At 43.5% G+C, this 17,649-nt stretch overlaps 1 protein-coding gene across 9 annotated transcripts in view; it reads right to left on the bottom strand.

The window, feature by feature from the left end:
- NAV2 (neuron navigator 2) overlaps window positions 1-17,649 on the bottom strand; it is a 669,134-nt gene that overhangs the window by 494,645 nt on the left and 156,840 nt on the right. For all 9 annotated transcript variants that reach the window (XM_086959512.1, XM_086959519.1, XM_086959517.1 and 6 more), the window contains exon 2: window positions 5,764-5,881. In XM_086959512.1, coding sequence (XP_086815638.1) covers window positions 5,764-5,881 — 118 coding nt within the window. The remainder of the gene's footprint in view (window positions 1-5,763; window positions 5,882-17,649) is intronic.

Raw genomic sequence — 17,649 nt, forward strand, 5'->3', positions numbered from 1 at the left:
GGTCAACCCCTTTCAACAAACACATGTCTGATCAGACCCTGGAGATGGAGTTTTTCAGATGCATCTGTTGTCGCTTTCCCTCTCCGCGTAGACCTATTCTGTGGACCACGCCAGGCTGCAGCTGTTCTATATTTATCCTGGTTTGAGTTCGCTTAGGATGGAAAGTTAGCGATTATTTTTACAAGTGAATCCTCGGAATAGCTCAGCAGCCTGGCAGCACGTGCTACCGGAGAACTTCAAGACTATATCTGCGAAGGCCCCTGGGATTGCGTGCACATGCGCAGGTCACCCACTCAGCACAGGTGATAGATCAAAAGCTTGTATATGGAGGTTGTGAGGTCACACAAAGGAGCAAAGCTGGCCAGAGTCGTAGGCAGTGCTTAGAAACTAGCTTTGCTGGCTGCGTTCAAGAAATGTAGCAAAAAGGCACCATCCATAAAGAACATAGAGTGTTAGCGCCTGAGGTGAGATCCATCGACAACAAAGATCGCTCCAAGCAGGAGACAGACACCACGGTCAGGGTGCACTAGACCTTGAGGTGAAGTCCATTGCCAAAAAGGAGTGCTCCAAGCTACAGACAGACACCAGAGTCAAGGAGCACCAGAGTCAAGGTGCACCAGAGCACGAGTTGAGCGCCATCCCCAAAAAGGAGGGCTCCAACCTAGAGACAGACACCAAAATCAAGACGCACTAGACCACGAGGTGAGCATTATTGTCAACAAGCATTTCCAATGCAATAGGTTTCACATTTGCCAGAATTTGAGCTATTGACATTGAAAATGACAATGCCTTTTATTTAAGTGTTGGTTTTTAAAACACATTAAAAGGGCATCGTCATTTACAATGCCAATAGCTTAAACTCTTGCATATGCATGAACTTTTGTATTGCAAATGCTTGTTTTGTCCAGGAGTTTGAGAAATAACTTTTTGTCCAAAGCAGGCATAGGTTCGGGCTCACGCCCCCTGAAAAATCCTGCAGCGCATGCGTGGCTTTTATTGCATTTCTTGCGGCAACTTACCTCGTAGTGTTTCGTCTCTGCAGTCACCGGCACGCGGAAACTACATCACGACCGAATCCGTTGCTACCACCCTTGCGAACACTAGTAACAGTGCAGACGGGAAGGGCAAAATGTTTCCTCCACCGAAAGACACGAACCAAGGTGGTCAAATCGCTTAATCGTCCTGTCCCTAAAATCAATGTGTTTGTCTGCAACCCAACTACAGCTCTCGGATACATTAGAGTTGAGGTTGCGCTATATAAACCACCCCCCTAATAAAAAAAAAAAAAACAATGGATGTGGCAAATATGGACAATGGGAGGGGCTGGAGCAAAGACAACAGGAGCAGATTACACACACACACACACACACGAAGTGAACAAGAGGCTCAGGTGAAGCAAAAAATGTTGCGAGACCATTGAATGTAAAAAATAAAATAGTGCGCCGAACAAATGATAAATAAAACTATAAGAAAGGCCACATGCAAAAGGGGTCAGGAAAGTTAAAACACACCCACAGGCGGGACAAAGAGGAGTATTTCACCTATACAATGAAAGCAATTGGGATATGGCACTTGAAATAACAAATTGAAAGCGGTGGGCGTGGTCTAACCCCACAGAGGGCTGGACAGAAGAGAGACACCCATTCCTAGAGACGGGATTAGGCTTCTAGTAAAAGATTCTTCCTATGCCGACTAAAAAGGCTAATTGAAGAGAGCCTGGCAATAGCGCATTAATAACAAATAGGGGTTTCCACACAGAGCAAGGATATAGTTGGAGAGCACAAATCAAATTGGTTTTTAATCAGATGAGCCTATGGTAGTTAAAGTCTGATGTGTAGGAACTATTGAAAGTTCTGTTAGAGTGCGGAGTCAGTCACTCAGTCAAGAAAATAATGTTATTCGGAATCCCTGAACTAATACATTCCGTGGAAAGTAAACTGATCACTGTTATCATATAAATAAAGTCCTGAAAAAGGTGGCCTTATTGAATTTCGTCCACCGAAACGCTGCGTCCATAACCCTATGGTTTTGGTTACAGTATTTTTATTTGTATACATGGACATTCATATGTTTTGAGATATCTGTGATTATTTTAATTGTGATACTGACAAGATAATGTGTTTTTAATGTGTGTACATTGATGTGAAATTGTGCTTCTGGATAGATCAAGAAATAATATTTGTGATTAAGTACCAGAAATTGCCAGATTAAGATTTTAGAATAAACTTGTTTTTAATATTAGTAATACTACCATAGGAATAAAATGTTACCCTATTGCATATAAATTGGTTCCGTTATTTGGGTTTGTATGGTCAAGGCACGAACAAGGGAGTGTTTGGTGTGTAAGAATATAGAGGATCACGTGGGGGACACCGCCTTTATTTTCTGCACATGTAAAAGGGACCAGAAAAGTTAAAACACACCCATAGGCGGACAAAGAGGAGTGTTTCACCTATAAAATAAAAACAATTGGGATATGGCACATGAAATAAATTGAAAGCGGTGGGCATGGTCTAACCCAACAGAGGGATTACAGCATGCCTCACAGAGCAGCGCATGCGTGCTGCCTCTAGGCTCGACATAAAAAGGAGCGTTCCAAGATAGAGACAGACACAATAGTCAGACTAGTGGACCAAAGTCAGGCATCATGGTCAAACAGAAACATGAGAGGTGATGGTCAGACACCATATTAAAGATTCTAGGCACATGCAACAGTTATTATTAACAAAACTGCTGCAGTTTAAGGCTGGAGTGCCGATACTCCAAGCACTTGAGCACTGCAAGTAAGGTAAACTGCAGCAGGTAGGGAAGAAATGATGCTAGGGGGACGTTTCATGGTAAGAAATCCAAAGGAAGGCTTTCCTGCAACCTTGACTTGGAACCCAAAACTACATTGGTAGAAACGAGTGTTGATCTGGCAACATCACTATGCCTCTTTTGAAATCAGTCGAAGGCCCATGTCAGAGGTCTAATAATCAGTGTGCAAATGGTCCATCAGTCCAAGGGGCGCCCACTAGACAGTAGCTGGTGCCGCCATAGAGGACTGAATGTCAGTAGATTCTCAACAAGTCTTCTATCCCGCAGGGCCTAGCAAAGTCCTTGCCAGCAGGGCACCGGGGTGAAACCACCAGGCCCTCGCGGCTTGTTTAGTGAACAAGGTTTGATTACTGTTCCTTAACTTGGCACTCTTCATAAGCAGGACTTAATACGCGAGGTAGGCCCATCTGACCAACTTCTGTTACCCATTCTCAGACTGAAAGAAACCTTGCAAGGTCTAGAGCATTCGCTCCCTCTGTCTCTCTCTAGGTTTTTCTGCCTCGTTCTCTCTCCCTCACATCACTTTTTCTATTTCTTACATGTAAGGGAGCCTTGTTTAAACAGAGTGGAAAATGTACCAAATAGTAACTAGAATGAACCAGACAAATCTTTCTAACTAGTCTGGTTTAGGTAAAAGTTAAGGTTGCACCTTGCAGACACTGAATGCCTCCAACATGGGACAAATAGATGACCTTCCATCTTTTATACTATAGGCCATTTAACCCATCAATGTCTTATTGATTTTACACAGAAAGTATGCATAGAAAATGTGCTTCCAAGTACCCGTGGAATCCAGTAGGGTGCCCTGGTTTATATGCTATTTCCCACCATCAAAGATTTTTCATAGTTAATCCTAATTTGATTATGCTGAAAGCAGGCAGCAATTGTGATTAGAACACTAGAATGCTGAGAGCTACATTTCCAACAGTGGTGTGTCCCAGGGGCATTATTGGCTGGTACGGCCGGGCCATCTGCTCCAACACTGCCGCATTTGTCTTTCTAGCTTTCCTTTTTTGTTTTAGGTCGTTCTGCCTTTAGTGGGTGGAATAGCATTATTGACCTTCCGCCTCACAGTATATGTTGTTAAAGGCGCTTTCCGTCATTAAAGGCCCGAGCCGCAGAGAGGGGGCATTAACAACCTATTCAGACCTCGGTAGTGGGTTACAATACTGTCATATGATTTCATTACATTGATATAAACTTTGCTTCCATTTAAGGAACACTGAACCACGGAATCGAATCAAAAGATGCCAATATGTAAATATTTATAAACGAGGGTGACTTTGTAGTGTCACTGGTTTCAAACACTGCCTACAGATAGACATTATTAAGAGGCTGTATCATTTAAACATCATTTTCAGCAAAAAGTAAACCTATTTCAAAGATTCCCAAAAATCAAAGATGCATGTTGCCCTTTTTAGGGCTAGTGAAATCTAGAGGACATGCTTTCAAACAAATAAAAAATATGACGAAGTGGCTTAATAAACCATCAATTTTTTAAAAACCTTTCCTAAGTGTCTTTTAATTGTCTGAATTTTAGATTTTTTTTGTTTGTTTTCAAAACTCTAAACTGCAACCTACAGTATGCCTATTGTCTGAATATATACTATTTTAGATATCATCGGAGTTTCCTCAAAGACAAAAGCTAGGAAAGGCACACGCGTAGGTGAATGGTCATAGGTTTGTGAACTGCATTTTGTAGTATGTAAGTAGTAGTACTGTTTTACGTGCTGCAAAATTCAATTTGTGACTCGGGACAGTTGTGTTTCTGTAGTTTTGTTTATCATAAAAACACATGACGTCTGTAGCGTGCATAATGTAAACAGAGTTGACTCTAGGCATCTCTGTGCAGTCATGCCGTAGGTTGAGGCCTACAGAATGGGCCGAGGTTGAGGTGGATCAGTGCATGTTTCTCACAGTGCCTGCTTTATGGGTCCTAAGCTCTTCACACTACATGCACATTCAGTACTTGACCTCTCTGCTGTGTGCACAGGGGGGTGTTCGTTTATTTGCCAATTACAGTTGTTCTATGGGAAAGTGTGTGAAGGAGGTATGCACAGCTGTTGAAATATTGACAGTGCCAAAAGAAAAGAAAACAGTGTGCGCGGGGGGGGGGGGGGGGGCTGTGGGGGGGGTCTGGAAGTGGTCATGGGAAGGCCGCACAAAAAAAGTACACATAGACAAACAGAATGAAAACATAGCGATGAAGAGGAGGAAGCTTAAGTGTGAGCCATGCAGCTGGACGATAGACCCCAGAAATAAATGTGGAAAGAAACAGGGAGAGACTACAGAGGAAAGTGATGTAAAGGAGAGAACATGAGCGACTCAGATACAGAATACAACTCACCCTTGCACAGACCTCTGGAAAATGTAATTCTATCAGATTGGCAACATTTTCAATTGTAGTTATTCACATCAATGCTATTGTTAATTATTTAATACATATTTTTTCATAGCGTGGCCAAGACCCCTGGGTATCAGGGCGCTTTACAGGAGAGAAAAGAATGGCAACATTTCTTAAGCAATACTACAAACTACAATAAAGTGCTGCGAAGGGTAAAGTTGGCCCATCCGGATGGATTAGAGATTCAAACAGCAGTTTCATTTGGATGGTGGAGTGCAACTAAAGAATTGTTTTCAGGGGAGAGAAACAAGACAGGGATGTTATCAGGGAAGTAAGTACCGCTGCTTTATTTGAGGCGGTGGCGTTCCGGAAGTGAGTGTTTCAGTTTAAATAGCTCTATGGGGTTACTGTCCTGATCTCAGAAGGCACAGAGATCTGTACTCCGGGAGCTTTTCACGAAAAGGAACTTTTAATGGTTATGGCTTGTTTCAGTTTTGTTGTTTATTGGAAGCGTGTTTCTGCACGTGTTATTTATCGGATATCGAATACAAATCAGCGCTGACAAGTACTGGCAAAGCCAATAGGGCTGGTCGGACACTCACCAACAACCTGGATGATCTCCGCCAGCAGGACCCCGTCCGTCACGTCTTGTTGCAGGTCTTTTATCAATCGTTTATGGCCAGATTTTGCAAGGTAGTGATTAGCCCAATCGGTGTAGATCTGAAACGAAAAGGCAGGACGAAGGTTAGAGCAGCTACGAGCAGGGACAACGAGTTATGAAGAGCCAGGAGGCAGTAAAGAACCAAATAATCTGGCATCAGTGACTAAATTATGCGGCATAAAAACACAAGGTAGGCTACCATTATATGGCAATATTCTCTTTCCATATAAAAATGTTAACACATTGATACACAAAGGATACCAGTGCTATAAATGCACATATGTTTCTGAAAAAGAAAATTATTGACATTCGACATATACTGTTTTATAGTTAATATGTGGGTCACCACCTTAAATGCCCAAATAGAACAGTCAGCAGATGAAAAGTTAGTTTTTGCAAAGAATCAGGTGCGGCATCACTCCATAGGTGGAACAAGTTGAATAGCCTTTTATTCATTTGAGCAACAAACATTTAGCTTTTTTGTTTTTTTTTAAATTCTGCATCAAGTGGTGGATTATAAATGAAGTGTATTGAATTCACACAGATCATCAGGCAGACGTGACGCCCCAGCATCGGATTCATGTTTGAGTGGCCCTGGCTATGAGGGGAGATGGCCAGTCTGCGACTCTGGGGTGTGAGTTAACAGGTGGCATTACAGGCACCCAGCACTCACCGCCACTTCCACCCAAAGACACCGTCCTTCAAGACCACAAAAAGACCAGGATGGAGGAGCAGACATTCGACCCTGAGAGCTGCTGAGTCAAGTCTGCAAAAACGACCACGATCACCACCAAAATAAAGTTGTGTTATTGATTTGCAGGCGCACAGAAAGTGACAGCAGGTAAAACAGAGGTCATTTGAGATGTCATCAGTGATGTCATGAATGATGTAATATGTGACATCATCAGCAGTGGATTGCGGGTGCGCGAAATATAGTTAGTCCAACAAACTATATAGGAGCAATTTCAATGGTTTTGTATGAGTGAAATGTCCAGGTAACTATAACACCCCGGGGAGGTCGGAATGGTCGAAAGTCGTATATAAATTAATAAAGTAAAATAGATGCAGGGTTTTTGATTGGGAAGCCTGGCAGGAATTAAAGCATAACTATTCGCATATTTTATAGCGCACGTCTCCTTTAAGTCTACCACACTGGCGCGTCAGATTTGATGTGGTGTCCTTAGAACTACACGAGGAAGTGGCTAACGTGAAAAATTGCTAACATTTGTGTCGGATAGAAAACAGCTAAATATGTTTGTTTAGTTTCTAAAGGAAGGAATTAGACCCTTTGGATTATGTAAGCAGGGGCTTAGCAGTGTGTAATCAAAGGAAAACACAACGTGGAGCCCAACATTAACTTCTGCAGCTAGCCACTGACATTTAAACAAACTAGGGAAGTCCATGCGGACTAAATGTGCTTTTAGCAAGACAATCCGTGCCGTGCAACCCCAAAAGAGGAACATATTCATGGACACGCCATACATCTATGAAATCTGAATTATGCCGGAGTAACTGTATCTGTATTGAATGTCCATTCATAACTTTTTTCGGCAAATAAGCAAGCCATATGTGTATTAGATATTTATAAAGGGGCAACTCATCCCCAGAGGGATATCCCGGCGCTAAACTATTATCAATACTGGTTCTGACCATGGGCCTAAAGTGAGCATAACCAGGTCTTCAATTTCTTTAGAAATGGTGGCATATCTGGCACAGACGGTAACTCCGGAGGGAGCTTATTCCAGTGACTGGAGGCTAAAAAGTTAAAAGAACGACCGTCCATCCAAACACTTTTGATTCTTTTACAAGATATCAAAGCCCTGTTAGCTAATCTAAAGTTCTGTATAGGTGTGTGGAAACTGACTTTGTTCAACAATAGTGTAGGGTCATTTCCATGGGGTGCTCTAAGCGTATAGCACATTAACTTGAAGGTGGCCCGTTTACGGACTGGAAGCCAATGGAGATGGTCAAAGCAGGTGGATGCGGAGCTCGTTTTGCTTTTACTACAAATAAGTTTAGCTGGTATGTTTTGAATGGTCTAGAGTTGTGTGAACAGGTACTAAGCGATACAAAAGGGGATGATGGACAGAACGTTTGAGCAAATCAAACACTCACCCCCAGTCAACTGATCTGGGTTTAATCCATCAACATTCTTTAGCTCACTCAGCCACCCCAGTTCAGACAGTTCAGGTACTAAGCCATGCCTACATATAATGCATTACCATAATCAGTCCAACTCAGGATTAAAGTTTGGATTATGTTCCTTCTCCAAGCAACTGGAATCCATCTGAATAGTTTCCGAAGGGTATGTAGCAATCCGAAACAAACCCCTTGAGCCCTGGTTACTTGCTCTTGTAGGGTGAGGGCATTGTCAATAAGAAAGCCCAGATTTGTAACCACTTTCTTGAGTTTGGGTGTAGGGCTTACATTTTTGACCACCATAAATCATTCCAAAAAATGTCAGCACTTCCAAACAACATTTCTGATTTATCTGCATTTAGTTTGAGCCAATGAGTGTGCAGCCACTCTGCTACCTCAGTAAGGCACTCACCTAGATTATCCTTTGTTTCATCACACTTATCGGCACTAGAGATAATCAGTTGAGTGTCATCAGCATACATGATTATCTCAAATCCTCTTGTTTTTTTTTTACAATGTTAGCTGGTGGGACTAGGTAAACATTAAATAGAGTGGGGCTCAGAGAGGAGCCGTAAGGAACTCCACAGTGCAAATCGTTGGAACTCGGTCTAATAGGCGGAGGCTGTACCGATTGCGATCAGTTACTTAAGAAAGAATTGAACCAATGCAAGATGGCTGAATGTAGCCAATGTAATGCATCCTTCGAAGTAAATGATGGTAAGACACAGTATCGAAGGCTGCTGATTTCCACTGCTGTAATTTTGGAAATTAAATGCAACAAAATATAAACAAAATTACAGAGATTGCGCCTAACGCCACAAAACGTATTTTTGGGGGGGAAACTTTAATGTGAGATGTACCATTCGCGTAATTTTTTTTAAGTCAGTGCCATTATTTGTGTGCAAAACTACACAATCAAATGCAAAAAGCATTGTTTTGAATGAGAGTGTCAGTTCCTTTAGCAAGGGCGTTCTACAAACAAACCCCAGCAGACCGCTGTGTCAGTGTTTTGAACCTTAGCAACTGAAAATCAAGAAAAAATTTCATTTTCGAGTTCAGTTTTTACTTCAATGGACTACTGATAATTTTTGGGAGAGAGATGTGCTTTTCTCATAAATTGCATGTAATTCTGCAGTCATTTCGGGAAATTATTCTATGTTATTATGCGAGTTACGCCGACCTCCTACTATAAATATGAGCAAACAGATGTGCACCTGTTGTACAATACCACCAGAGCAGCCTACTCACAGATGTACACCTGGTGTACAATAAAAGCGAAGGAACATGTATATGTACACATGTTGTACAATACCACCACAGTAACTAACAGATATACACCTAATGTAAAAAAAACCTGAGGAGCATTCAGGTGTAGGTAGACCTGCTTTAAAATACCACCAGAGGGACATTCAGAAGTACATCTGCTGTACAATACGACCAGAGGGATATACAGATGTACACATGCCGTAGAATACCACCAGAGGAACATACAGATGTACAGAAGCTGTACAATACGACCAGAGGGACATGTGGCCCGCGTGGAGTCTGGGGAGCGAAACGTTGCATTTGAGACCGCTGTAATCGTGTGTCTTGCTGAGGACTCCTCTCCCTCTGCACAGAGGTCACCTGTGCTGCAGGTAGGAGCGGTCCTGCGGGGTGTACCCCAGACCCCCTAAGATCCACGCCTCATTGGAAGGATGGATGTCCAAGCAGGCCCATTCCACCCGCGATCATAACTTTGTACGCGCCCTACACTCTTCCCCCCCCCCCCTCCCCCCCCACACACAAACCCACTCGATCCCACTAATTATTATCCGTGTAAACATCAAGAACGCGGCCGCTCTCGTTCACCCCATAAAATCTCTGAAAAACGAGCCGTGGGCCTTTTAAACATCTTCCCGCCCTCAGCAGCAGGCATCCCAAGGGCACCAGCTGTGCCACCTCTGGCGAGCATTACATAGATTTCTATAAAGCCCTGAGAGTGGGGGAGCGCCGAGAAGAAAGGAGCGAGGCGCCCACTCATACCTGAGTGAAAGGCATCTCGAGGTCACACCTAATCTGCGGTGCGATAAGAGGCGCGAGGCGGATCTGGAGCGGTCTCGGCTGGGTAGGGTCCGAGGGCTGGAGGTGAGGCTGTACACAAGGCCGCCTTCACCAGCAGCAGCCCCCCACCCCACAACCTCAATTCATGAACACGAGGCACTTCTGCACCCAATACATTCGGCCAAAAATATCTCTACGCCTCAATACCTGCTCTTCACTGTTTATGACGTAGGAATGCTTAGCGCTTTAAGACTACTGCATCAGTATTGTGTATTGCATGGTACTATAGTTGTATTCGTAAAGCGCTTCATACCCTGACAGGAAGCATTTAGAATATTGCCCCAGTATTGTGTTTTGTATTGTACTATAGTTGTATTTATATAGCGCTTCATACTGCGACAGGAAACATTTAGACTATTGCCCCAGTACCTTTGCCCCGGTATTGTGTGTTGAATTGCCCTTCAGTTGTGTATATATATAGAGCGTCATACCTCCGACAAGATGCATTTAGACTATTGCCCCAGTACTATTGCCCCGGTATTGTGTGTTGAATTGCCCTTCAGTTCTGTATATATAGAGCTTCATACCTCCGACAAGATGCATTTAGACTATTGCCCCAGTACTATTGCCCCAGTATTGTGTGTTGAATTGCTCTTCAGTTGTGTATATATAGAGCTTCATACCTCCGACAAGATGCATTTAGACTATTGCCCCAGTACTATTGCCCCGGTATTGTGTGTTGAATTGCCCTTCAGTTGTGTATATATAGAGCTTCATACCTCCGACAAGATGCATTTAGACTATTGCCCCAGTACTATTGCCCCGGTATTGTGTGTTGAATTGCCCTTCAGTTGTGTATATATAGAGCTTCATACCTCCGACAAGATGCATTTAGACTATTGCCCCAGTACTATTGCCCCGGTATTGTGTGTTGAATTGCCCTTCAGTTGTGTATATATAGAGCTTCATACCTCCGACAAGATTCATTTAGACTATTGCCCCAGTACTATTGCCCCGGTATTGTGTGTTGAATTGCTCTTCAGTTGTGTATATATAGAGCTTCATACCTCCGACAAGATGCATTTAGACTATTGCCCCAGTACTATTGCCCCGGTATTGTGTGTTGAATTGCCCTTCAGTTGTGTATATATAGAGCTTCATACCTCCGACAAGATGCATTTAGACTATTGCCCCAGTACTATTGCCCCGGTATTGTGTGTTGAATTGCCCTTCAGTTGTGTATATATAGAGCTTCATACCTCCGACAAGATGCATTTAGACTATTGCCCCAGTACTATTGCCCCGGTATTGTGTGTTGAATTGCCCTTCAGTTGTGTATATATAGAGCTTCATACCTCCGTCAAGATGCATTTAGACTATTGCCCCAGTACTATTGCCCCGGTATTGTGTGTTGAATTGCCCTTCAGTTGAGTATATATAGAGCTTAATACCCCCGACAAGATGCATTTAGACTATTGCCCCGGTATTGTGTGTTGAATTGCCCTTCAGTTGAGTATATATAGAGCTTCATACCTCCGACAAGATGCATTTAGACTTTTGCCCCAGTACTATTGCCCCAGTGTTGAATTGCCCTTCAGTTGAGTATATATAGAGCTTCATACCTCCGACAAGATGCATTTAGACTATTGCCCCAGTACTATTGCCCCGGTATTGTGTGTTGAATTGCCCTTCAGTTGAGTATATAGAGAGCTTCATACCTCCGACAAGATGCATTTAGACTATTGCCCCAGTACTATTGCCCCAGTATTGTGTGTTGAATTGCCCTTCAGTTGTGTATATATAGAGCTTCATACCCCCGACAAGATGCATTTAGACTATTGCCCCAGTACTATTGCCCCAGTATTGTGTGTTGAATTGCCCTTCAGTTGAGTATATATAGAGCTTCATACCTCCGACAAGATGCATTTAGACTATTGCCCCAGTACTATTGCCCCGGTATTGTGTGATGAATTGCCCTTCAGTTGTGTATATATATAGAGCGTCATACCTCCGACAAGATGCATTTAAACTATTGCCCCAGTACTATTGCCCCGGTATTGTGTGTTGAATTGCCCTTCAGTTGAGTATATATAGAGCTTCATACCTCCGACAAGATGCATTTAGACTATTGCCCCAGTACTATTGCCCCGGTATTGTGTGTTGAATTGCCCTTCAGTTGTGTATATATAGAGCTTCATACCTCCGACAAGATGCATTTAGACTATTGCCCCAGTACTATTGCCCCAGTATTGTGTGTTGAATTGCCCTTCAGTTGTGTATATATAGAGCTTCATACCTCCGACAAGATGCATTTAGACTATTGCCCCAGTACTATTGCCCCAGTATTGTGTGTTGAATTGCCCTTCAGTTGAGTATATATAGAGCTTCATACCTCCGACAAGATGCATTTAGACTATTGCCCCAGTACTATTGCCCCGGTATTGTGAGTTGAATTGCCCTTCAGTTGTGTATATATAGAGCGTCATACCTCCGACAAGATGCATTTAGACTATTGCCCCAGTACTATTGCCCGGTATTGTGTGTTGAATTGCCCTTCAGTTGAGTATATATAGTGCTTCATACCTCCGACAAGATGCATTTAGACTATTGCCCCAGTACTATTGCCCCGGTATTGTGTGTTGAATTGCCCTTCAGTTGAATATATATATAGAGCTTCATACCTCCGACAAGATGCATTTAGACTATTGCCCCAGTACTATTGCCCCGGTATTGTGTCTTGAATTGCCCTTCAGTTGTGTATATATAGAGCTTCATACCTCCGACAAGATGCATTTAGACTATTGCCCCAGTACTATTGCCCCGGTATTGTGTGTTGAATTGCCCTTCAGTTGTGTATATATATAGAGCTTGATACCCCTGACAAGATGCATTTAGACTATTGCCCCAGTACTATTGCCCCAGTATTGTGTGATGAATTGCCCTTCAGTTCTGTATATATAGAGCTTCATACCTCCGACAAGATGCATTTAGACTATTGCCCCAGTACTATTGCCCCAGTATTGTGTGTTGAATTGCCCTTCAGTTGTGTATATATAGAGCTTCATACCTCCGACAAGATGCATTTAGACTATTGCCCCAGTACTATTGCCCCAGTATTGTGTGATGAATTGCCCTTCAGTTCTGTATATATAGAGCTTCATACTTCCGACAAGATGCATTTAGACTATTGCCCCAGTACTATTGCCCCGGTATTGTGTGTTGAATTGCCCTTCAGTTGTGTATATATAGAGCTTCATACCCCCGACAAGATGCATTTAGACTATTGCCCCAGTACTATTGCCCCAGTATTGTGTGTTGAATTGCCCTTCAGTTGAGTATATATAGAGCGTCATACCTCCGACAAGATGCATTTAGACTATTGCCCCAGTACTATTGCCCCGGTATTGTGTGTTGAATTGCCCTTCAGTTGTGTATATATAGAGCTTCATACCCCCGACAAGATGCATTTAGACTATTGCCCCAGTACTATTGCCCCGGTATTGTGTGATGAATTGCACTTCAGTTGTTTTCATAGAGCGCTTCATACCCCCGACAGGAAGCACTTAGCACAGCACGTGCCAGGCGTGGGACGGATGGAAGTGCCTTCACAAGCAGTGTTTGACGTCGTTCACGAGGACCAGAGGTGTGCTCCCGTCGGCTCTACTTCCTGTGCCCCTGCATCCATTGAATGAAAAGAGAGACGCCGTGTTCAGCATTACATTACAGTTCATGTTTTGAGTCTTAAGTGATAGGATGCTTCAAGCAGTTGCTATAGGACAATGGAAACTTCCACTTGGGCAGGAAGAAGGCAGCATGATGTGGTAGCAACCACTAGGAAATCCCTAGGCCATCGATCACAGAGTATTATCCCAAAGAAAGTTAACATCTCACTTTTATGTGGCCTTCTTAGAAGATGTTTCCATTCTCATGAGGAACAAACAGGATGATTCTGCATTTCCTAGCAGATGTGAGCCAAGCTGCACTCTCTTAAATAAGAGGCAATCCAGGCAGTGCACCCCGAAGACCACGAGCAGGAACATCTAGACGGAGTACCCCAAAGACCACAAGCAGGAACATCTAGACGGTGAACTCCGAAGACCACAAGCAAGAACATCTAGACTGTGCACCCCGAAGACCACAAGCAGGAACATCTAGACTGTGCACCCCGAAGACCACAAGCAGGAACATCCATGCTGTGCACCCCGAAGACCACAAGCAGGAACATCCATGCTGTGCACCAGAAGACCACAAGCAGGAACATCCATGTTGTGCACCCCGTAGATCACAAGCAGGAACATCTAGGCTGTGCACCCCAAAAACCACAAGCACCCCAAAGACCACATGCAGAACACCCATCCAAGCAGAACCTTCACCAGGCGCCATTTCACGGGGTTCAATTAACAAATCAGAGGTGTAATTCTGTTCCCTTAGAATAACTACCACAGGTACTTGCTGCATGTGCACGGTACCCCTTGCATCTACGCTGCCCCCTATGTCACAGGCGGCTGCATCACTTTCATATTATATCAATACAGCAGTGGGCAGGATGGACAGGCAGAAACAGTGGGAGCTATTCAGAGCACTTGGCTGCTTACAGTGCCAGTGCAGAAAATAAACACAAGAGGGTGGGGTATTTCCAGTAACCTCAAACTGGTATTTCCAACAGATGCACCATGTTATTTTGGCCCACAGGCTGGAATGCCAGGGTGGGCGCCGGTGGAGCCAGGGGTCAACATGCACCCGTCCCTAGCGGGGGGTTTAGCTGCCTGTGCCCTTCACTTTGCTCCTCCATTTAAAAAACGGTTACCGACTGCACAGCGTCTGCAAATCAAAGACATATTAATCCCTACTTCAATGGGAGCCTGTGGCAGAAGTAAAAGTCTGCCTTGGACTGTAAGCCCTCCTGATCGCCTCCTCGCTTACTCATCATTACTGACTAATCACAGGGCTCTGATTCCAAATCTCGCCTTCACAGATCGGCTTGAATCACCCTCTGCTGACTATGAATCAAGCTTAAAGAAAGATGGAGACAGCTGCGCATGCGCACTGCTCCTTCCTGCACAGCGGCTTCAATCACCTATTATGAATCAAACTCAAAGTAAAGCAAGAGGCAGCTGCGCATGCGCACTTCTCATTGACTGCGGGAGCCGGATATTAGCCTAGTACACGGGCCGTCCCATTAGGCGACGCGGTTAATCATATAGAACATGCATTATGGTGCATGACGACCTGTCAATATTTCACAAGGATGCGCAGATTTAGGCCATAACTAGGGTTGCCACCTGGCCTGATTCCTAACGGCATCACCGGTATTTTAATGTCACAGCGGGTAAAAAACATAAGGAAAAAAATCACCTATAGCCGGTTTATTTTTAGCCCTTATCTGTATATACATCACCCAGCAAATATAAACAGAAAATGTGTTCTAGAGCTGCATTAACCGTCCGTGAGCAGGGCCACTACAATTATGCAGCAGAAGAGGAAAAATGATGTGGCAGGGTTGAGTAAATTATGTGGCAAGGAAATGCAAATAATGTGACATTCTGCTGCCCATTTTCTAATTGTATAACTATATTTTTTTGTCAGTTTTAACTTGATAACACTTTCTGGGCATTAGTTGTACCTGATTACTATCAATTTAACACCCAAATATAGTAATAAGCAACAGAAAGATGACCAGTCCAGCTTTGCAAAGGGTCTTTCACCATGCGACAACACTTGTTGCTGCATTTTTAGTAACTTTTTAACCGTTTGAGTTTGAAACAATTTTTTTGTTAAAAGATGCAAACTATGCAGCAGATGATGGATTATGCGGCAAATCTATAATTATACGAAAATTACAGCGGCCCCTAAATTCCAGTGGCCCTGCCCGTGACTAATAATTAAAGTAAATAATGACAGAAAAGTCATGTTACTTATGAATACATAGGATTTTTAAAAAGTTTTTTTTAGTATCAAGTCCTGGCCTTTGCAGACTCTTAAAAGATCAGCAAAATGGCCAGTATTTTTCTCTTGGAAAGGCGGCAACCGAGTCATAACGAAACATTCACGCTGGATCGTGAAGTGTGCCAGATGCCTTGTGAGGAGCCTGTGGTGCTTTTGCGACATAACATGGGTCAAGTGTCAGAAAAAGTATGTGTATGTAGGATTAATGATTTTATTCACAGGAATTGTGCTACACACTTAAATGTTGTCCATGCAAAAGGGAAGAAACCCCAATAAACAACATGCATATATGGCTACAGAGCTGTGGCCAGATTGACATTACCAGCCATTTGGTTCCCCTGATGACATCATAGGAAGTGACAACACATGACCGTTTACTTTGATAAAGTCACAGGAATTACTCATTAATGTCCTATATAGGTGCAAAATATGTGTAAATGTCGCATTTGATCAAATAGAAACTATAATACGTGAACTATCTGATGGACAAGCTGTAAAGAAGCGTAGACAAACACAAAAAGACTATTTGCTTTGCCAGAGCTATTTATAAAGCAGTTATAGAACTTAAAAAAATAAAATAATGGCCACAAGTGAGAAAAGAAATCCACACAAGCATCGGAGGCCATCCCGTAACACTATTTTTAAAAAAAGAAAACGCATACCAAAATGGCCAAAGACGTGTCATGGCCATCTTGGAATGGGATTTCTCAAACAAAAAGCATTTCATGATGGCTGCCAGTGCCTGCCCATGCATTGTGAGGCAACAATGAATACATTTGCATCCTCATGCACCAGCAGGCCTTTTGTTTTTAAGTTCAAATTAATGTTCGAACATGGCCAGATGCCAATATATATATATTTAAAAATGTAAACCTCCGATTCAGCATCACAGCGCATCGATATTTGCTGAATTGTGGATGTATAGGAGTGTGAGTCTTTCTATTTTCTGTGATGCCTGAATCCGGGCACTGACATACTTCAGAGTGATGCGCTGCTGTCCTGGATAGCTCAAACCTTGTACAGTCCTGGTATCAGACAATGCTGCAACAGAGGAGCATTGTAGAAAATACTCATATCAGTACCTGCCTTGCACAGGTTTCAGCACTGCATAGTGACGGGAGAGCTGTTTAGTATAGGACAGCGGAAGGCCTAGGAGTGTAATATTTTAACATTTAGATGAGACACCGGCCTTGTTCTGGTAGGCGGCAAAAACTCCACTGAGGAACAGGAAAAACTGATATTCCAATTTTAATAAATGTTGTTTTAACAGGTCGGACCAACTGCAAATGGCTTTACTTGTCACCAAAACTATACACAGCCATCATGAGACAAGTACTTCAAGAACAGTCAGCCATAAGAAAATATTTCAATATAATGTTCCTCTAATGAAATTTGAACTTTTGTACAGTACTAGGCATCTGAAGAAGTCCTCGAGACTGCTCTGGAGCCGCCAGGCCTCGAGACTGCTCTGGAGCAGCCAGGCCTCGAGACTGCTCTGGAGCAGCCAGGCCTCGAGACTGCCCAGGAGCCGCCAGGCCTCGAGATTGCACTGGGGCAGCCAGGCCTCGATACTGCACTGGAGCAGCCAGGCCGGGAGACTGCTCTGGAGCGGCCACGCCTCGAGACTGCTCTGGAGCGGCCAGGCCTCAAGACTGCTCTGGAGCGGCCAGGTCTCGAGACTGCTCTGGAGCGGCCAGGT

The sequence above is a fragment of the Lissotriton vulgaris genome, chromosome 2_2 (assembly GCF_964263255.1).
Source record: "Lissotriton vulgaris chromosome 2_2, aLisVul1.2, whole genome shotgun sequence".
In the NCBI taxonomy this organism is placed as follows: domain Eukaryota; kingdom Metazoa; phylum Chordata; class Amphibia; order Caudata; family Salamandridae; genus Lissotriton; species Lissotriton vulgaris.